Source organism: Scyliorhinus canicula, chromosome 18 (assembly GCF_902713615.1).
Source record: "Scyliorhinus canicula chromosome 18, sScyCan1.1, whole genome shotgun sequence".
Classification (NCBI taxonomy): Eukaryota; Metazoa; Chordata; class Chondrichthyes; order Carcharhiniformes; family Scyliorhinidae; genus Scyliorhinus; species Scyliorhinus canicula.
This window is the reverse complement of record NC_052163.1, coordinates 104,976,168-104,999,553: the sequence shown is the minus strand read 5'-3', so window position 1 is coordinate 104,999,553 and position 23,386 is coordinate 104,976,168. Positions and strand designations below refer to the sequence as shown.

Below are 23,386 nucleotides of genomic sequence, written 5' to 3'. Positions count from 1 at the left end.
CCCCTATGGCTCCTGCAAAAGTGGAGGGAGACTGCTTCACTTCTGTCCTAGCTGCTGAGATGCTCTTGGCCGATAATTTCTGAATTTTGGAGCCTTTGAGAGCAATTCAACAGAAAGAAATTGCGGCAAATGCATAAACGTTTCAAAGTGGTTTGACAAATCCTTTATTGTTTCTATACAAGTATACAACACAATAATATAGACCTTGTCACTTTATACCTTCACACCCTGAATACAGACTCTGCAACTAAAGTTCCCAAGCATTTTCCAAGAAGTCAATACTGCCTAAATGGCCAAGCAGTTGTAAACATTTATGAATTTTATTAGTATAATGGCATATGACTAACTGAAGCATTACCTACGTAAGCCAGTACTTTGATCCTTGGGCTGCATTCAAGATCAGAACATCACAGTCACCTGCACTCATTTTCAAGCACTGTATCAGTGAAAATGGCTTTTCCTTGCCGAGTCCTTGCTGCTCTGCTTTTAATCAGTGCAGTAAGTGCACAGAGTGGTAAGTGCTATTTTATTATTCATTTGTACAATTGAACCGCAACTCCACGTGAAAGGCCAAAAGTGTACCGGGGGGAAAAAAAGTACAATGCCAGGTGTGAAAACTTTTGCTAACTGAAATCCATTTGCTTTCAAAATTTAGAACCGCCTGTTCCACTGCAGGCCGCTTTCTTAACTGTTTACTGAAATGAAAGATAGATTTTGTGGAAAATGCTTGTTTCAGATGGCATAATATTAAAGGGCCATTGTGTTGAACATTTGTAGATAACTTCCACGTTTAAACTCCATTTACAATAATATGGCTTGAAAATGTTGTGTCATTAGTAATTGAGACAACTTGCTTTTCTTGTCATTAGGTGTTTAGATGTTATTACTGACACAGTTTGTGTGTAAACTGTTGGTAGCTGCGAAGGAATAAAAGCTTATCCTGGCCCTGCGTGGTCCTCTGTGGTTTTTCATGTTAGAAAAATCTAATTAGGATCGCCCTTAAATTTAAACACATTTAAATATTTTTCCCTTTTGCAGCTTTCATAATCTCTGGACGGGGACAAAAATAATGACAAAAATTGGCGCGCAATCCCCAGAAGTGGGATTCAGATCCTGGTGTGAAAGAACCTGATCATGGGGTTGAGGGGCGTGGTTTGTATGGGGAGGAACTGATAGTGCCAACCTTCTCCTCCTGGCCATGATCAGTGTTCCTAAAGGCAGTCCACTCCTCGTTTCAGCTGCCAGGGTTCAAGACTTGCTTTATGTTCTATTTGGTTTAAGTCTAATTAATGTAATTAAAATGCCAACCTCTCTGCTGGGACCGTATAAATTAAACCCACCGGAACATAAATCTGACAACAATTTTTTTTCTCACTCCAGAGGTTCTTTGCCCTCTTTCATGAAAGGAGGGTGTCGCTGGCTAGGCCAGCATTTATATTTCCCGCCACTAATTACCCTTGCGAAGATAGCGGTGGGCCGCCTTCTTGAACCGCTACAGTCCCTCTGGTGTAGGCACACCCACAGTGCGGTTAGGGAGGGAGGTCCAGGATTGTGAGCCAGTGTCAGTGAAGGGAATGATGACATTGTTTCGCGTCAGGACAGTGTGTGGCTTGGAGGGGAACTTGCGGGTGGTGGTGTCCCCATCCATTTGCTTCCCTTGTCCTTCTAGGTGGTCGAGTTTGCGGGTTGGAAGGTGCTGTTGACGGAGCCTTAGTGAGTTGTTGCAGTGCATCTTGTGGATGACACACACTGTTGTCACTGTGCATTGGTGGTGGAAGGAGTGCATGTTGAATGTGTTGGATGCCGTGCCAATCAAGCGGGTTGCTTTGTCCAGGATGGTATCAAGCTTCTTGAGTGTTGTTAGAGTTGACAACATCTAGGTAAGTGGAGAGTATTTCATCACACTTCTGACTGTGCCTTGTAGGTTGCACGGTAGCATAATGGTTAGCACTGTTGCTTCACAGCGGCAGGGTGCCAGGTTGGATTCCCGGCTTGAGTCACTGTCTGTGCGGAGTCTGCACATTCTCCCCGTGTCTGCATGGGTTTCTCCAGGTGCTCCGGTTTCCTCCCATAAGTCCTGAAAGACGTGCTGTTAGGTAATTTGGACATTCTGAATTCTCCCTCCATCTACCCGAACAGGCGCCGGAAAATGGCGACTCGCGCTTTCCGCGGTAACTTCATTGCAGAGTCAATGTAAGCCTACTTGTGACAATAAAGATTATTGAATTAACTTAGATGGTTGTCATGCATTGTGGAGTCAGGTGGTGAGTTACTCTCTACAGGATTCACAGCCTCTGACCTGCTATTTATCCACAGTGTTTATGGCTAGTCCAGTTTAGTTTCTGGTCAATGATAGCTACTAAGAAAATTGACAGCAGCGGGAATCAGCAATGGTAACGCATTGAATGTGAAGGGGAAATGGTTGAATTCCCTCTTGTTGGAGATGGTCATTGCCTCTCACTTCTGTGGCACAAATGTTACTTGCCACTTATCAACTCAACCTGGATGTTATCCAAGTTATGCTGCAAATGGGCACGGACTGCTTCAGCGACTGAGAGGTCGCGAATGGGGCAGAACATTGGGCAATCATCAACGATCATCCTCGTTTCTGATCATATGATGGAGGGAAGGTCATTGATGAAGCAGCTGAAGAGGGTTGGGCCTAGGACCTGAGGAACTCCTGCAGTGATGTCCAAGGACTGAGATGATTGACCTGCAACACCTGCAACCATCTTCCTTTGTGCTAGCTCTGACTCCAACCTTGATTCATAATGACTCCAGTTTTGTTCTGTCTCCCTGATACTATGCCTGGTCAAATGTGGTCAACCAATTTCAGCCTCTATGTATTTCTAAATATGTATTTTTAATTACACCAATTTTCTCAAATTAAGAAATGTTTTACCGGGCAGCACAGTAGCACAGCGGTTAGCACAGTTGCTTCACATGTCCAGGGTTCCACGTTCGATTCCTGGCTTGGGTCACTATCTGTGCGGAGTCTCCACATTCTCTGTGTGGGTTTCGTCTGGGTGCTCCGGTTTCCTCCCACAGTCCAAAGATGTGCAGTTTAGGTGGATTGGCCATGATAAATTGCCCTTAGTATCCAAAAAGGTGATGTCATGTGAGAGTACCTTTAAGAAATGGTGTTTAAGAAATGTACATTTAAGAAATGGATGTTTATCAGTGATGTCAGAGTGTGGGTGGAGCTGGGCTGTCTCAGCTTTTTACTTTTGCTTCAAGTTGTTTGCTGCAGGGTGTGTTTTAGTTTTGTTTTCAGTGTTGGACCTGAAGCCTGACAAAGCAGGTGTACTGCTGTTCTCTCTGCCATTAAAAGACTATCTCTTCATCATTTTGTGAATTCAGAATTATAAATGGTCTCAGTAGTGAACGTAAACCTAATGTGCTTCTGTTAAAAGGTGTTTCTTTTGTCTTCTGGATGTTGTTTGGGAAGTTATTAAGGATTACTTAGTGTTGTATTCTTTGGGGGTTGTAGTTGAATTGATGGTTGCTAAGATGTTCACTGTATGTTTAAAAAGGTTAACTTGAGTTCATAGAATAAACATTGTTTTGCTTTAAAAAATACTTTTCCATTTCTGCTGTACCACACCTGTAGGGCAGCACGATAGCATTATGGTTAGCACAATTGCTTCACAGCTCCAGGGTCCCAGGTTTGATTCCCAGCTTGGGTCACTGTCTGTGCGGAGTCTGCACATTCTCCCCATGTGTGCATGGGTTTCCTCCGGGTGCTCTGGTTTCCTCCCACAGTCCAAAGATGTGCAGGTTAGGTGGATTGGCCATGCTAAATTGCCCTTAGTGTCCAAAATTACCCTTAGTGTTGGGTGGGGTTACTGGGTTATGGGATAGGGTGGAGGTGTGGACCTTGGGTAGGGTGCTCTTTCCAAGAGCCGATGCAGACTCGATGGGCTGAATGGCCTCCTTATGCACTGTAAATTCTATGATCTAGAGTGGGCCGTATGCTCCCCTTACCACAATCTATATTAAATTGTGGGTCAGGTGAACTCCATGATACACTTTGGGGTTCTCTAAACCATGGCCCATAACAGTGTGGTGGGGTTACTGGGTTATGGGGATAGGGTGGAGGCTTGGGCTTAATGGGGTGCTCTTTCCAAGAGCCGGTGCAGACTCGATGGGCCGAATGGCCTCCTTTTGCATTGTAAATTCTATGATTTACGTTATCATTCCCTACAGCTGGTCACAGCTAAAAACAAAAGTGATACTAGTTAAGATACATTGTCTTCATCAAACTGTTTAGCAAATTCCTTTGCTCAGATACACATAATGCAAAGCCAAGAAATGATGCTGCAACATATTCCAGCAACATTGGCTTCTGAAGTGATTTTGGCCAGACTGAAGCACAATTCTTGATCTTGGCTGGAATTCTCTGGCCGTTGGGATTCCCTTTTCCTTCTAGCAGCGCGCCACTGCCCACAGGTTTCCCAATCGTGTGGGATGGCTTAAATGGGATATTCCCATTGACAGCGGTGGAAACAGAGATTCTCGCTGCCAGCAAATGACACGAGGCTGGGAAGCCAGAGAATCAAGACCGTCATCTGTACAGAAAGTTTCTTGTGAGCAAGCCATAGATAACAATGAGAGTTTGATTTGCTAAATCCTATTTATGTTCCAGCAGCTGCTGTATCTGGTAAACTAATGAAGGAAGAAATGATAATTTTCACTGTACAAATAGACAAACTAACTAACAGTAAATAGCACCTGTTCCACAGTAAGAATACTGAACAATAATGCTGCCTGTATAAAATCTAAAAACTAGAGGCTCGATTTATAATCCTTTAAGTAATTTAAAATGATGCTTGTGCCATTGGAAAGAGTAAAGCTTGGTTTATCAAGATATAATCTTTAGTTGTACTGATATTAGTACTGAGATATCTGCTCCAAAAGAGATAATAAGGCGGAATCATTTTTTTAATAAATGTTTTTTATTGGGTTTTTGAACAAAGTATATTTGCCGTTATGTACACAAGATAAAAGAAGGGCACACACACACAAATCACAATAATAAGGTGGAATTGTGGAATTGAGGGGGTGTTAGTGCAGTTTTCCGCATTACACATTCTTCATGTTCTGTATAGGCTCCCCAAAGTCCCAGGTAGTTAAAAAAAGAGCATGCACATTCTTGTTACTTTTTCCCATGGCAATGCTTCAGCCAATCAGAACTGACTTGCCAACCAATGAGCACTCTTTTCTCCTGTAGTATAAATCTTTCTGATCATTTGAAATTTAGCATGATTGTGTTTGTCCTGGTGAGTGCAAGGTGAAAAACTTCAACAGCGTGCCTCTTTTTTAGCAATGTTCAATTGTTAGTTTGATTAAGTGACATCATTACTTTCCATCTTGTAGGCAAAACATCAGACAAAGCTTGCACGGAAAATTCCAGTTGGGAATACTTTGATGCATACTGTTTTTTGGCAAATCACATGAACAAAGAGAGCATCTTTACCACATGTGCTTCAATCCATCTACAGATGAAAAATCACTTAATTCCACAATTCTCTTTCATAGCAATACAAATACCAAGAAGGCTGCAATGTGTAAAGAGTGAATAATCTTTCCTGGCCTCTTGCTGAGATCCCCAGTTACTCAGTTGCTAATCTCAGGCCAATTCAATTAAATCCATATGATATAAATAAATGGCTGGAAAAATTGAATGCGGAAAATTTCTCTCCAAGCCACTCACCATCCTAGCTTGGAAATATATTTCTGGTCCTGTTCCTATTTTCTGTTTCCTTCACGTTCACTGAGTCAAAATCCTGGAACTCCTTCCCTTACAGCACTGTGGGTGTACCTACACCACATGGACTGCAGCATTTCAAGAAGGCAGTTCACCACCACCTTCTCAAGGGCAATAAGGGATGGGGAATAAATGTTGGCCAAGCCAGTGACCCCCAAATCCCATGAATGAATTTTTTACAAAGCAAAAACTATGGGTACTGTCAACAGCCCAACTGTAGCACAGAGGACTTGTGCACCAGAAATAGCTATGCCTCTAGCCAAGCTGTTTCAGCAGAGCTGCAAAACTAGCATCTACCCGACAATGAGGAAAATGTTATCCCTGTCGAAAAAGCTGGACAAATCCAATCTGACTGATTGCTGCTCCACCAGTCGACACACAGTTGTCAGAAATTACTCATCAAACCCTCATCACTGAAGCTCAGTTTGGGTTCCATCTGGGCCGCTCAGCTCCAGACCTCATTAAAGCCTTTGTCCAAACATGGAGAAAAGAGTTGAATTCCAGAATGAAGTGAGAGTGACTGCCCTTGATATCAAGGCAGCATTTGACTGAGAGTGGCTTCAATGAGTCCGAGCAAAATTGAAGTGAATGGGGATCAGGAGGAATAACTTTCCATTGGCTATAACTATGGTTGCAAGAGCAGGTGAGAGACTGAGTAGTGTCAAGGGACTAACACTATATTTTCAAATGTTTATATATAGATATCCAGGGGCAGCACGGTGGCACAGTGGTTAGCATTGCTGCCTACGGCGCTGAGGACCCGGGTTCAAATCCCGGCCCTGGGTCACTGTCCGTGAGGAGTTTGCACATTCTCCCCGTGTCTGCGTGGGTTTCGCCCCCACAACCCAAAGATGTGCAGGGTAGGTGGATTGGTCGCGCTAAATTGCCCCTTAATTGGAAAAAATAATTGGGTACACTAAATTTATAAAAAAAAAAAATATATAGATATCCACATAGCTAATTTCAAAATATTTAAAAACGACAAAGATCCTTTCCGAATGGCTGAAGTTATCTCTGTTTGTAACCCATGGATTATCAAGGCACTATCAAGGAAATTTGCAACTCACTGTCTCTGAAGGGACACTAATAACCCCTGTGGGTGACAGAGCATAATTCATAGAGAATTATAAAAAAAGTTAGTAATTCATAAACCAGGCCTGGCCCCCAGGAGCCTATTTGTCTGCTAGGACAATTAACCCCACAACTTTCCTTTTACATCGTCATGGTTGTAACATTTAACCATTTCTGGAACCTAGATAAAGGGATATACACCATTTGTCAAAGCCAGAGCACAGATATCATAGTAATATGACATTAAGCTCGAGATGGTGCAATCAGTTATATTGCCTGGCTATACTGAAAACTCAATCTGCCATCTTTACCATCCTCAAGAAACTGCACAGCAAAGGGGTTCTGCCCAAGATGAATACCTGACCCCATCAATATTGTTTCCACTGGAACTTCTGTACCTTTGCTTACAAGGCTAATTCATCGCTGTGTGTCTATCTCACTGTGGAAGTAACTCTATTAGTAAAGTGAATTATCCAGTATCAGTTTTCAGCCCGTTGATCTCTCTGAAGGACATGCCGCATTGGACTTTGATTCTGAGTCTGGACCCATGTGAAAGAATAATTATTTTCTTTGTGGCCTTTGCCCTGTAAATATTTATTTCTCTAGCCCTCTTTTACTCTCTGAGTGCACAGGCTCTAGTGCATGCAAATAAACTAACCATCTGAGTTCATCCAATCTCGAGTTTGTGGTAAGGTTGTGAATAGAAAATTGGATCACACCAAAGCTGAGGAGTTTGGGAAACATGCTATCATTTATAAAAGGGGAAGCAAAGCAAAAACCTTTATGTTGATGGACAGATGGTGAATTAACACCCCTCCTGTCCATAACAATAGAGAATAGCTCATCTCACCTCTTAACACCCCAAATCCTGCCCATGAACTCCAAGGGACAAATCAGGACAAAGCAGCCCATTTGATAAGCACCCCATCAACCACCTTAAATATTGACTCCTTCCGTAAATGACACACAGTGGTTGTAGTGTGACCATCTATGCAGTTTTCTCAGGCATAGGTTACCTATGATTTTGCTGCTATAAATAGACCCAGGTAATACAGTATACATATTCATCAACAGGCATGTTTAGTGCATGCCATTACAGCAGCGACCATCCAGCCTGCACAGTAATCTACTTATCCTATCTTTTTTTTAAATATAGAGTACCCAATTCATTTTTTTCAATTAAGGGGCAATTTAGCATGGCCAATCCACCTACCCTGCACATCTTTGCTTTGTGGGGCAAAACCCACGTACACAGGGGGAGAATGTGCAAACTCCACATGGATAGTGACCCAGAGCTGGGATCAAACCTGGGACCTCGGCGTCGTGAGGCCGCAGTGCTATCCACTGCGCCACCATGCTGTCCTTACTCATCCAGTGACTGATGTGAATTAGTTTCACAAAGATGTTAACATGCCATTGGAATACTCAGTTCAGATTCATTTGTTACGCCTTAACAGTTAAGATTCATTATTTAGCTCAGTAAGAAGTCTTACAACACCAGGTTAAAGTCCAACAGGTTTGTTTCAAACACGAGCTTTCGGAGCACGGCTCCTTCTTCAGGTGAATGGAAAGGCTTGTTCCAGAAATGTTTATATAGACACAGTCAGAGATGCCCCGGAATGCGAGCACCTGCAGGCAATCAAATCATCAAAGATGCAGAGAGAGAGCATAGGGTGGCATTGTAGTACAGTATTAGCACTGTTACTTCACATCTCCAAGATCCCAGGTTCAATTCCCGGCTTGGGTCACTGTCTGTGCGGAGTCTGCACATTTCCCTCGTGGTCTGTGTGGGTTTCCTCCGGGTGTTCCGGCTTCCTCCCAAAGTCCAAAGATGTGCAGGTTAGGTGGATTGGTCATGCTAAATTGCCCTTAGTGTCCAAAAAGGTTAATGGGTTATGGGGATAGGGTGGAGGTGTGGACTTAAATAAGGTGCTCTTTCCAAGGGCTGGTGCAGACTCGATCGGCCGGATAGCCTCCTTCTGCACTGTTAATTCAATGATTCTATGATATTCTTTTTAAAATTATTAAACAAAATAGGACTTTTAATATCAATAAAAGAGAATTGTGCACCAACAACAATATTTGAGGATTATCTCTAAGAATTTCCTGTTATGCTCAACATCTAGTGAAACGTTTAGTTTGCACTCTATTCATCTGTAAGATATTGTTAGTTCTAAAAGGGATGAAGTAGGGGAGGCTGCATTTTTCATACAATGAAGTTCCAGTTTCAGAATTGAATTAACAGTCTTCTCTCACATTGAGTGGAGCAATGTTTGGTAATGAACATCACAGAATCACAGAATTGTTAAGGCGCAGAAGGAGGCCATTTGTTCCATCGTGAATGCACCATTTCTCCAAACAAGCATCAGGGATAGCTCAGTCGGCAGAGCATCTGACTTTTAATCTGAGGGTCCACTGTCCCAGTCCTTGTTTCGGTATTGTTTTCAACAAAATATTTCAACTTTCATGAAACTGCAAAAATGAGCAATTTATTCTGTATTCACCTTCTCCCCCTTCCTTTTCATGATTATTTGGGACTTAATTAGCCAGACATTCTTTCAAGTAATACATGTCTCTACATCTATAAATGTATATGTGAGTATATAAAGAAAACATTAAATAATTCTATATTGGCCATCTGGATGATCAAATTTGCTTTGCCCTATTCACAGTTAAACAGAGGATATTGAAATTATACAGGAGGTCTGTAATGATCTGAATGGAGGTAAGGCTGCTTATCTATTCAGGTGTAGACTCTTTACCAGATCCTGATAGGTGCATCTGCCTTTTCTCCTTTCAAATGGTGATTGACCTATTGTGCATTTCCACTATTTTCAATTTTAATTTGTGGGTATTTTCTTTCACCTTAAAACGCCCATATAATTTTGCAAATGTGGCCTCTTTGACATGCTTGAGTTAGATCTACAAAGCTCAGGCAACAGATGCTATACATGGTTTGATGCATACAGTATGACACGATACTCAGTAAAATTAAAGCTATATTCCAGGAATCTTCCATGCAATACGAGTGCGCCGAGATGCAATCGAAGAAAGGCTGAAATTGAACGTTTTGCTTGGCGGTACCCATTTCTTATTTTGTAAGCAAGGAGTTTTATCCATATTTAAATTTTTCTTTTATTTCAGCAAAAGCAAACAAGAGCACAGCCTGGCAGCCTTGGCTCACTGGACTCACTGCCGTCACTGTGTTCCTTTTTGTCGTCTTTGCTCTGTTAATAATTAACAGAGTTTTTTGTGCAAGGTAAGTAAATGGAGCTGAGCAAGATAGTATTGACAGTTTGGCCAGCATCAAAGAATCAGTGTGGAATGTAATGTTGTGAGTAAGGAAGTGAGGCAGTTATTTAAAATGTCCTAATCTGCCTTTAAAATATGTTCACCGAACTCCACCCCCCCCCCCCCCCCCCCCCCCCCCTCAACCCCACGGGCATAAAAGACGACCATCCCCACAAGCTTTGGAATGACAACCCCACCACAGAAGTATTGGGGGTATTCTTCTCCCACTCATAGAACATAGAACATTACAGCGCTGTACGGGCCCTTCGGCCCTCGATGACCCATAAACCCATAAACCATCTGAAGCCTATCTGACCTACACTATTCCATTTTTATCCATATGTCTATCCAGTGACCACTTAAATGCCCTTAAATTTGGCGAGTCTACTACTGTTGCAGGCAGGGCATTCCACACCCCTACTACTCTCTGAGTAAAGAAACTGCCTCTGACATCTGTCCTATATCTACCACCCCTCAATTTAAAGCTATCTCCCCTCATGTTGGTCATCACCATCCGAGGAAAAAGACTCTCACTGTCCACCCTATCTAACCCTCTGACTATCTTATATGTCTCTATTAAGTCACCTCTCAGCCTTCTCCTCTCTAACGAAAACAACCTCAAGTCCCTGAGCCTTTCCTCGAAAGACCTTCCCTCCATACCAGGCAACATCCTAGTAAATCTTCTCTGAACCCTTTCCAAAACTTCCACATCCTTCCATTAATGTGGTGACCAGAACTACACGCAGTACTCCAGGTGCGGCCGCACCAGAGTTTTGTACAGCTGCAGCATGACCTCGTGGCTCCGAAACTCAATCCCCTACTGATAAAGGCTAGCACACCATATGCCTTCTTAACAGCCCTATTAACCTGGGTGGCAACTTTCAGGGATTTATGTACCTGGATGCTGAGATCTCTCTGTTCATCTAAACTACCAAGAATCTTGCCATTAGCCCAGTACTCTGCATTCCTGTTGCTCCTTCCAAAGTGAACCACCTCACACTTTTCCGCATTAAACTCCATCTGCCACCTCTCAGCCCAGCTCTGCAGCTTATCTATGTCCCTCTGTAACCTATAACATCCTTCAGCACTATCCACAACTCCACCGACCTTCGTGTCATCTGCAAATTTACTAACCCATCCTTCTACACCCTCTTCCAGGTCATTTATAAAAATGACAAACAGCAGTGGCCCCAAAACAGATCCTTGCGGTACACCACTAGTAACTGGACTCCAAGATGAACATTTACCATCAACCAACACCCTCTGCCTTCTTTCAGCTAGCCAATTACTGATCCAAACCGCTAATCACCTTCAAATCCCATACTTCCGTATTTTCTGCAATAGCCTACCGTGGGGAAACCTTATCAAAACGCCTTACTGAAATCCATATACACCACATCAACCGCTTTACCCTCATCCACCTGTTTGGTCACCTTCTCCAAAAACTCAATAAGGTTTGTGAGGCATGACCTACCTTCACAAAACCGTGTTGAGTATCGCTAATCAACTTGTTCTTTTCAAGATGATTATAAACCCTATTTCTTATAACATTTCCAACATTTTAACCCACAACCGAAGTAAGGCTCACAGGTCTATAATTACCAGGGTTGTCTCTACTCCCCTTCTTGAACAAGGGGACAACATTTGCTATCCTCCAGTCCTCCGGCACTATTCCTGTTGACAAAGACGACATAAAGATCAAAGACAAAGGCTCTGCAATCTCCTTCCTGGCTTCCTAGAGAATCCTAGGATAAATCCCATCTGGCCCAGGGGACTTATCTATTTTTACACTTTCCAAAATTGCTAACACCTCCTCCTTGTGAACCTCAATCCCATCTAGCCTGGTCGACTGTACCTGAGTATTCTCCTCGACAACATTGTCTTTCTGCAGTGTAAACACAGACAAAAAATATCCATTTAACGCTTCCCCTATCTCCTCTGATTCCACACACAATTTTCCACTACTATCCTTGATTGGCCCTAATCTTACTCTAGTCATTCTTTTGTTCCTGATATACCTATAGAAAGCCTTAGGGTTTTCCTTGATCCTATCCGCCAACAACTTTTCGTGTCCTCTCCTCGCTCTTCTTAACTTTCCCTTTAGGTCCTTCCTGGCTAACTTGTAACTCTCAAGTGCCCTAACTGAGCCTTCATGTCTCATCCTAACATAAGCCTTCTTCTTCCTCGTGACAAGTGCTTCAACTTCCTTAGTAAACCACGGTTCCCTTGCTCGACAACTTCCTCCCTGCCTGACAGGTACATACTTCCCAACTGCACATAAGAAGAACCCCTTTCTAATGCAGGAAGGTTACCCCCCGGCAGTGCCCACTTTTCCCTTAACCCCTGAGGCCTTCAGACACTTCCATACCCCCGGCATGGTCACCACAGCTGGTTTTCACTTTTAAAAACCAGTAGTGATTCGCACTGGCGTGACATCACGCCCCCAGAGGTGGGGGGCCGGGGTCTGAGGGGAGGGGGGTGGGGGGGGGGGGGGGTGGGGAGGAAGGATCCATATGGCAGACGCTAAGACGCAAAGCTGCTTAAATACATCTAAATTTATTCATATTAATGGAAATCAGGTTCACGCTCTGATCACATGATCAGTGGTGAGCAGGCAAGATCACGCCAGCACAAATCTCTTACGAGATTTAGCATTCATATCAGGATTTGTACTGCGGCGAACAATGCTGCTTGATCTCGCCCTTTTTTTGTCATTTTGTTTTGGAAAATTCCACCTTGTGTCTCTAGATTTCTAAGAAGTGTCTCTCAAAGTTGAACTGTGACATGTAGCATGACGGAATTGTACCTGTGACCTATGATAAACACAAATAATGAACTGTACATCCAAGGCAAATTGGGTAAATTAGATTTGCAAGGGGAAGTGAGAATAATATTGGTTCGTACACTGTACCATCACTATTACCTTTTCCTCCGTGTTTATGAAAGTTATTGTGATAGAGTGAATCTAGACTATAATGGTTCATTTGTAAACTTGAAATGGCTGTAAAAGCAACATTCACAGAAATGTGCGCTGTTCATATTCCGCAGGCTGCTAACGATGACCCTGTATTTAAGCATCTATTGCACATCCCTCATACTTTTTATAGAAATGGGAGCTAAGTCTTATTGTGGATGAACATCTCTTTTGACAATTTGGTTGAGCTGCAATATCACACACTGTCAGAGATCTGAATGAAGAAGTTCAGTGTTAATATGTATGGAACTTTATTTAATAAGTGCAGGTCAGTTGTGGACGAGCACCAGGACGATGATCGTGATTTTTGTAAAAGTCCAACTGGTTCAATAAGCCCTTCAGGAACAGAATCTGTCCCTCATTTAGTCCAACGTAGATGTGACTCCAGTACCACACTGTATGCTTGACTCTTCATCCCTCTTGAAATATCCGAACAAGTTAGTAGATTGTAAAAACAATTACAAAACAAATGAATACATATGTAAGTGCGTTAATGCTGCCATATCCTGAGAGAACACAAGAAATTTAATGAGTGCCAGAGCTATGGTATACTCCTTGACGAACTTAGATACTTAAAATCTGTGAAACAACTTTTGCGCTGTATTTATCCAAGTTATATTTTACAGGAATAAGGAATCTGATCAGCCGAACATTTTCCTAAATACTGTTGATACGTAAGTGCCTTCTCGTCTTTCAAGCACTCATTCCACAAATTGCAGTTATTTTGTGTATAACAAGGATAATTTATGCAATTTACATGATCCCTTCTTAATTCACAGTAGTAGAAGTAAACTAATGTTTCACTTTATGCAGATTCATGCAACATTGATGTTGCACTGTATTGAGGAGTCCTCTGGATGTGTTATTGGAACAGTCCTGGAATACCTTGCTTCAGAGTCTGCGGTCAGCCAAGTATGCTGTCATGCAAGGGACGGTGACCTCTAGCTTGCACTTTCTTCCCTTAAGCACACATTACCCTTACCAAAGATCACTGCAAATAGGCACAGAACGGCAGTAACTAATGAGTGACCCATAATCTGTGTCGCATACATGTTGACCTAGGGGTTTGATCCCTGTTCTGGCTAAGCCAGTTTGGGGCCTGCCTTATCCAATTTTTTTTTAAAATCACAAATTTTGTCGTAGTTTGGAAAATAATCTCCAAGGACCTGCCTTCAAGATGAAGACACACTGAATTAAAAAAAAAACAAAGCTAGCAGTTCCAAAATGGTTGACAGCTCAAAGAACACTGTGAGATTCTATGCTCGCTACCCAATCTGATGGAGGGAAGTAAGCTGGGGATAGGCCCAAAACGATAGGATAATTCCTTACCATCTTCAGCTAGTGGATCTAATAATTGATTATCTTCATCTGGAAGAGTTTAGGAGCCTTTACTGGGTCGCAATATCAGCTCTTGTGCATGTGGGGAAGCCAAAAGGAACTCCCTTAATGTCCCTAAATATAGTGAGGTGGTCGAGTGACATATTTTCCCATCTATCCTCCTCTAGAATTGTTTCTAAGCACACAAATGTGTTGAAATCTCAGTGGGACAGGACTTGTCTGATTTCCTCTGACAGAAATGAATTCCACTAAGGCCTCAACCCTTGGTCAAACATTGGAATCTAAGTGTTAGACTAAATGTTTAGTGTTACATTAGTTTATAAACATAGAAGGGCCATTTGGCCCTTCAAGCCTGCTCCGCCATGACTGATCATCCAACTCTGCAGCCTAATCCTGCTTTCCCCCCATATCCTCTGACCCTATAACCCTATAAATTTGACGCTATATCTAAGAGCTTCTTGAAACCATGCAAAATTTTGGCCTCAACTACTTTTTGTGGTAGCAAATTCCACAGACCAACCAACCTGCGGGTGAAGAAATCTCCCCACATCTCTGTCCTAAATGGTCTACCCCATATACTCAGACTATGACTCTTGGTTCTGGACACACCCACCATCGGGAACATCCTTCCTGCATCTACCCCGTCCAGTCCTGTTAGAATTTTATAGGGTTCTATGAGATCCCTCCTCATTGTTCTCACTGGGCAGAATTTTACCGGAATTTGGCAAAGTGCTATGTTGAGAGAGAAAATTGGCGTGTACTTCCAGTTGCACAAGACCAGTTTCCCTGGCCAAATCTTGAGCCTCTTGGAGAAAGAAAATGTGTGGGGCATGGTTACGTGGGTGCGGGACCCCTTAGAGCTGGCAACCAGCTCCAAAGGGATTGGGGCGGCTTTTAAAGACGGTGCCCCTATCAGCGCTGCTGCCTAACACCCCCCTCACCCTCCCCATGACAATCGTCGCCGATATTCTGATCCCTCTCCCCTCCTTCTCCCCCCCCCCCCCCCCCCCCCCCCCCAACATCCACCGCTGGCAGTGACCTCCCTCTCCACAACCAACACCATGAAAGTATAGCTGGCACTCCCCTCACACCGCACATCAAAGCACCCTCCCCTATGGTTCTCTCACCAGGACCCACGCCAGGCACTGCCCTGGCACAAGTTGCAGTGCCAACCCGGCAGTACCTACCAGTGCTGGGGGCAGTGCCAGGGCACTGCCTGGACATTTCCTCAGCCCCCCCCCTAGGGGTTTCATTTACCTCTGCACCCCCAGAGGGATCCCTTGAATGCCTCACATCTGCCCAAACCTGTTGCAAATGTCAGATCAGCAATGTATGAATACTTAGTGAGGGGGGGATCATGTGACTATAGGGGCCGTGAATAATATTTAAACTGATACAAATATATTAAAATGAGGTCCATGCCTTTTGTGGGTGTGAATCTCGTGGCAGGGGAAAAATAGGGAAACCATCTCTCTGACAAGAATCGTGTTTCCTGATTCTTGCTGGATTTTCCGCATGCGCCGCCGATCCCGCGGACGGCTAGTGCAGGTTCCAAATCACCCCCTCATGCCCATTGTCAGCAGTGGCTCATTTGAGACAGAGGATGTGGGCCTAAATCACTCCAGGACTTGAGCATAAAAGTTAAGGCTGACATACCAGTGCAGTTCTAAGAGAGCGCTGTCATGTTGAATGTGTTATTAACCCAAGGCCCTCTGCACTTGTTTGGGTGAGCATAAAGAATCCTACTGCACTGAAGAAGTGCAGTCTTGGCCAGTGGTTATACTTCCATCTCAATGACATAAACAGATTATCTGGTCTCTAGCATGTTTATGGGAGCAAGGTGTGAAGAAATTGGCTGTCTTGTTTCTTCCATTACAACAGTGAATTTAACATGGGAATATAACAAACAGTTGAGTGTACTGTGGGAAAATGTGAAATTGTCCATTTTGACAGGAAGAATAAATCAAGAAACCTATAATCTAAATGTTGAGAGATAGCTGAGCTCTGAGATGCCGAGGGATCTGGGTGTCCTACTGCATGAATCACAAAAGGCTAGTATGCAAGTACAGCAAGTAGTTGGGAAAGCTAATAGAACATTTGTGGTGATATAACCACTGTAGCTATGTGTACTTGCAGTAGGGGGATGTATGGCTGTACCTGTAATACAAGTTCCTCTGGTAAGCCTCTGCCAGCTAGCTCCGCCCACAGGGAGCTTGTGTATAAATATGCGTGTGAGTCACTGAGATCCTATTCTACAGCTGCCGCCGGAGGAATAGCATCACACAGCAATAAAGCCTCGATTGTACATGTCTCGAGTCTTTGTGTGCAATTTTTAGCGCCACAACATTATTCTTTTTTGCAAGGGGAATTGAATACAAAAATAGGGAGAACAAGCTTTAGTTGTTCAGTGCCCTAGTGTGACCAAACCTGGAGTACTGTGTACCGTATCTGTCTCCTCATTTAAGGGAGGATAATAATAATAATCTTTATTGTCACAAGTAGGTTCACATTAACACTGCAATGAAGTTACTGTGAAAAGCCCCTCGTTGCCACACTCCTGTTCGGGTACACAGAGGGAGAATTCAAAATGTCCAAATTACCTAACAGCACGTCTTTCGGGACTTGTGGGAGGAAACCGGAGCTCCCGGAGGAAACCCACAGAGACACAGGAAGAACATGCAGACTCCACACAGACAGTGACCCAAGCCGGGAATCGAACCTGGGATCTTGGAGCTGTGAAGCAACAGTGCTACCCACTGTGCTACCATGATGTAAATACATTTGGAAGCAGTTCAGAGACGATTTACCAGACTAATACTTGGAATGGGCGGGTTGTCTCATGAGGAAAGGTTGGACAGGCCCAGCTTGTATCTTCTGGAGTTTAGAAGAGTAAGAGACAACTTGATTGAAACATAAAAAATCCTGAGGGGTCTTGACAGGGTGGATGTGAAGAGGATGTTTCCCCTCGTGGGAGAATCTAGAACTTGGGGTCACTATTTAAAAATAAGGGGTCACCCATTTAAAATGGAGATGAGGCGAATTTATTTCTTGCAGATGGTTGCGAGTCTTTGGAGCTCCCTACAGAAAAGGCAGTGGAGGCAGAGTCTTTAAATCTTTTCAAGGCAGAGGTGAATAGGTTCTTGGTAAGCGAGGCGATGGTTGGTTATCGGGGGTATGCAGTATGTTTGTATGTATACACTTCAGAAGTGCTTCATTGGCTGTAAAATGCTTTGGGACCATCCTGTGGTCACTAAAGGTGATACATAAATACAAGAATTTCCATCTTAAGCTCATCAACGTTATCAATGCACCTTGATATACTGCTGACCTGGCCGGTTCTGATGCCTGATTATTGAGCCTATCACAGAGAATCGATTAACTTCCAATTTTGCATTGCCAGACATCTTGAAATTAATTTTGACAGGAGGGGGTTTAATTTACACTGCCCTGATTTCTCCTCTTGCTACCCGTCTGTGAACAGAAAGGTGTTCATTGATTTTCCCCCTTTTAATAAGTGATGGCGCATTGTCCCCAACCATTGAATTTGGAGTGTTCCACTCCTCTAGGAATAACGTGCACAGCAACCTCGAGAAAACATAAATTTAAGAGGTTTATTTAATTGTACACAAACACTGGAGAGGGGTTTCACAACCTCCTTTGCACTCATACAATACAAAGAGGGCTAAAGGAAGGGAAGGAGGTTCAGGACCAGACCACAATAAAATACCAGTTAGGGTTTAACGTGTGTCCAAAGTCCAGAATCAAAAGCCTGATGGAACGTTTCTTCAGAGGGGAGGTTGACTGTTGCAAGGTGATCCCTCTTTCAAGAAATGTGACTTCCACAAAGGGAGAAGGCACAGAGGGCGTGATTTAACTAAATGGGAACAAAATCCCATAGCGAGTGCGTTTACCCATTTGTTTCCTGCCCCTTGCAGCACCGAGAAACACTACACTATCGAATGGCACTCGGGTTAGAGAGGGGGCCTCAGCAGGGAGCGGGTGGCAGAGATGAACATAGCCCTGTTTTCTGCACTGAGAAGCTCTGCTCGTGGGATCTCCTCAGTGTAGCGAGGGGCTCCCAACACAACCCTCGACCACTCCAAGCCCAAACTCACTATGAGAGGTTATCCTCGGGCCCCACGCACCCCTCCAACACCTGCACAGGGCATCCCCCGCCTGATCGCCGCTGTGTGAAAAATGCCAGTGCCAACCTGGTACTTTGGCAGTGCCAGGCTGGCACCCAGCTGGCACTGCCAGCATGCCTAGGTGGCACCAGCAGTGCCAGTTTACCACCCTGCCCAGAGGGCATGCCCCTGGTGGCCTACAATCCTCTGGGAGACGCCCCAAGTGCCAGTCCATCTGGTCCCTGTTTGTGGAGACATCGCTCGCTCAAGGTCTCTGAGGCAAAAGGAATAGTTCCCAACGACTCAGGTGCCTTGGGAAACTACATATTACAGTGAGACCAGCTGTCTTGCTCAAGATGCAGATTTGCCAAAAGGTGATCCTGCCCACAATGGGTGGGATTTACATGGTAATATCTTGCGAGATTGCGTTAGATCTCGGGATGCATTGTGAGCCAGGTAGATCCCGGGGCGGAGTCTCCCGGCTTCTGTCGGCCACGTTGCGCCACTTCGCGCTGCTTTTCAGGTGCAGCGTAGCCATTTGATCGCGCCCCGATAATTGAGTTAGTCTTGAACGGACAAGTCCCAAAGTCCCAGTAGTTCACGGTGTAGATAAGGGACATAGTTCTTTCTGCTGCTACCTGTTCAATGATAAGATGGCAGAAAGCACAGGCTGCTTGTCTGAAGCTGCTGTTTCTCTTCGAAGGTCAAAATGTCACTGCCTGAGTTCAGGTCCACGGGACAATATTACAAGTTCTAGCAGCTTGGGGGAGGTCATGTGATATACCTTCCACTCCTTCTCCCAGATGTTGGAAAGAGGGTGCATATTTCCAAGGCTGGAATCTTGAAGTGTTTAATAGGAGTCGGGATTCCTTCTGTTCTTGGAGACACTGATTTCAGGTTGACTAAACGAGACCCCATGGTGTGTTGGAACAGATAACACTTGGGCCATTAGATTGGAGACTAGGAGTTGCAAACAGCTGCCTTTTTTCATAGCTTGCTGGGGCAGCCAACTCGACTGCTGAGCCATTGTTTCGGCTTGGCTGGAGTGTTTACACAATGCAAGGAGTGTTGCATTTCAGGACGTTTGAGTTGTTAGCCTTCGTTTGCTTTCAAACTGCACAGAAACCTCAAGAAACCAGCATGTCATCAGCTGGAACCATGTTATGATCTCAGCAATCATCCATTTTGAAAAACAGAGAAAAGAAAATTAAGAAGTAGTTCAGCTGATGGAGATAGGTATTTATTTACTGTCCCGTCTCGACGGAGTAAAAAGGAACAACTTTCTTTTTAGAGTCTACCCCGTCACTGCATCCATTGATTGGGCAAGTATCAAGAAAGTCCCAAGACATATATAGATTAGTTGTCACCAAACTCTCAACTGAGGCAGAGTCACACTGCCTCAAACTTGAACTCTGGGCGAAATTCTCCGACCCCCACGACGGGTCGGAGAATAGCGGGAGGGCCTTCCCGACATTTTTCCCGCCCTCCCGCTATTCTCCCCCACCCCCCGCCCAACTCCCGACCCGAATCGCTGCCGCCGTTTTTTTACGGCCGGCAGCGATTCACAGCTGTTCGATGGGCCGAAGTCCCAGCCCTTTACGCCGTTTTTACGAACGGCAAACACACCTGGTCTGGCCGTTCGTAAAAACGGCGTCACAAACTCGCTTTTCATAACCATGGCACCGATTGGCACGGCAGTACCACGGCCGTGCCAAGGGTGCCATGGGCCCGCGATCGGTGCCCACCGATCGCGGGCAGCGGGCCCAATGCCCGCGCACTCTTTCTCCTTCCGCCGCCCCGCAGTATCCATTCGCGGGGCGGCTGAGGGGCAACCCGGCCCGCGCATGCGTGGGTTTCGCGCAAATACGCGATGACGTCATCCGTGCATGCGCGGGTTGGAGTCTTCCAATCCGCGCATGCGCGGCTGACGTCATATGACGCGTCAGCCGGCGCTAACTCTGGCAAGCGGGCTTAACGATATTCGTTAAGCCCGTCATGCCGGAGCCTACGGCGTCGGGCTGCTAGCCCCGACCGGCGACCAGAATCGGTTCCCGGTCGGGAAGGGGCGCGCTGGCGTCAAACCCGCCCGGGTTTAACGCCAGCCTTACGATTTCTCCCGTTTTGGGAGAATCGCGCCCTCTGTTTCTCTCTCCACAGATTCTACCAGACCTGATGAGTTTTCCCAGCCTTTTCTGTTTTTATTTCAACTGTGGACTAGATGACAGTGAATTAGATTAATGTTAAGGTTGTAAAATGCATGACATTTGATTTTTCTAATTTTTATATGCATCTTGATTATAGATCTGCAGCATCCAATCAATACACCAACACAGTAATGATCGAGGATGACAAACGGACAAGCCTATAAAACTATGTGACAGGACGCTCATACGCAATTTCAACGTTATCTTCATTTTCTTCCAAAATTGGAGTGATTGCTCAGTAGCTGAACGCTGTATCCTGCTATAATGGATGATTATTCTTGTAACATAGTTGTGGAAACAAAGAATGTTTAAAATGTTGACAACGAACTTGTGAACATTTAAAATGTTTTGCAGTTTATGAAAAAATAATTTGCTGCATGCTAAATATAATTGACAAGAGATGGAAACTGTACAGGACGCTACAAAAAAAACCATCCAATAAATCACAACAGAAACCTTTGTGATTGTTCACTCAAAACTGGGTAGTTCCATGATGATGTCTGTTGGGATAGTTTGCGGATGTGAATATTTTTGATGTCAATGAGCTCTTGTGGCTTGGTTAATAAAACAACATAATGCACCTTCAAAAGGAAGACTGCATTTAACCTACTGACAACAGGAAATCATAGTGAAATATTGTTTTCTGATTTTGGTTGCAAGAAGGTTAATAACTCTATTTTTCAATTTTATGAATGGTCCTGAATGTCCACAACATTCTGAGTGAAGAAAATTTGCACCTTTGTTCTAAATTGTTGAAGCCTTGTCCAAACAGTGTGACTTAATCCTACATTTTTCCACCAGGGGAAATAACTTTTCAGCATCTGCCCCATTGAGCACCCTAAGATGTTATTTGCTTCAATGAAATCACCTCTCATTTTTTTAAACTTCAGAGGGTATAGGCCCATTCTATTCAATCTCTACTCAAGGAATTACCCCATCATCCCAGATAATTAGTCCAAGGGACCTATGTTGCTCCACTTCTATGGTAACTATTGTTGCTATTAATTGTTAGTATGTGATGGAGGAATAATACAGCAGCTTGTCTTATATCTTCAGAAAATTTATTATGCATCCAAATCAGCAGAGATACAAATTCTATATAATTTCCTCCCAGCAACTGTACCAACGGTGTCCATTTATACTCTTCTGGAGATTGAGCCAATAAGCATTACTTACCTTTAATAAGGCAATTAGCTTAACTATGTACATTCTAAAATATGCTAATATATTGACACGTTGACAATTATATCCTTCCTGAGGTAAGGTCACCAAAATTATACACACATTATTCTAGGTGGTTCTCACCAAAATCTTGTACAACTGCAGCAAGGCCTGTTTACTCATATATCAACTCTCTTACAATAAAGGTTGACATACCATTTGCCTTCCTAATTCCTTGCTGTCTCTGCATATTTACTTTCTGTGATTAATGTACATCCAAGTCCCTTTAAATACCAACATTTGCTAATTTCTCACCTTTAAAAAAAATGCTGTTTTTCTATTCTTCCCATCAAAGTGGATCAGTACACATTTTCCCAAGTGATGCTTCATTTTCTGCTTTCTTGTCAATTTGCAAAACCTGTCTACGTCCCTTTTCAGATTCTTTGTATTCTTCTCACAGCTTATTTCACCACCAGCTATCATTGGCAAATGTAAATGAATGTGCACCCTGTCCTCTCACCTAAATCATCATATAGATGTTTTAAGTAGCTAAAATCCAATCACTGATTCTTGTGGCATTCCATTGGTTACAATTCACAATCATTTGTTTATTCTTACTCTCTATTAATTAGTCCTCAATCTATGCTAATATGTTACCTCCAATTCCAAGAACCCTAGTTTTACGCAGCGACATCTTGCGTAGCATGTTACCGAAATTATGGGGGGTGGGGGGGATTTTCCGTGCCCCTTCGTGGTATGTTTCTCGGCTGCAGGAAGCAGCCTGCTGTTGGCCAGTGGCAGGACCCTCTGGCCCTGCCGCTGCCATTGGGATTTTCCATTGAGTCCATCCCCTCCTCGCCAGGAAACCCGAGGCAGTGGTTCACAATCGGCAGGACAGGAAGGTCGGCCTGCTGAAAACAGCTGGAAAATCACCTTTATATCTACTATTTCTCCTTTATCTACCCTGCTAAGGTAAACCAACAAAAAGCTCCACACCATAAAACAGTGTTGACCCTGCTTGATCACCACATCTCTCATAATGGATGCTAACATTTTCCTTTCTGCTGATGCCTGGCTAACTAGCCCAGAGTTCCTTGTTCTTCTTTACCTTCTTTCTTAAATAGTAGGGCTATTTTTGTAAGGGCAATGACGAATCCACACCGAGTAGGTTGAAACAAAAACTTACTTTATTTTACAATGGCTATTATATACAGCTCCAGTAGTTCCCTACTGGGTCTTATCTCATCTGTACCTTACTGACCGACTCTATTTATACAAAGCCAAGTATTGTTAAGGGTGCTTCGAGCCCTTATCGGGGGAGCTCACGTTCTGCAAGATCTACGAGGTAGTTAATCACCCCTACTGGTAAGATCCTTCCGGGTTATAACAGTTATATCTGTTACCTTTCAGTACAATAGTCATTCTACAATTAATGGAATGCTGGAAGATTGCAAGA

The 23,386-nt window shown here is 43.9% G+C and overlaps 1 protein-coding gene across 1 annotated transcript; it reads left to right on the top strand.

Annotated features, from left to right (window-relative positions):
- Nucleotides 1–377: 377 nt before the first annotated feature.
- smim24 (small integral membrane protein 24) lies at nt 378–22,161 on the top strand. Its single transcript, XM_038778261.1, has 4 exons — nt 378–514; nt 9,983–10,097; nt 13,730–13,777; nt 20,867–22,161. Exons 1-4 carry the CDS (start codon nt 451–453, stop codon nt 20,931–20,933), a joined length of 294 nt encoding a protein of 97 aa, XP_038634189.1. The 5' UTR covers nt 378–450; the 3' UTR covers nt 20,934–22,161.
- The last annotated feature ends 1,225 nt before the right edge of the window (nt 22,162–23,386 follow it).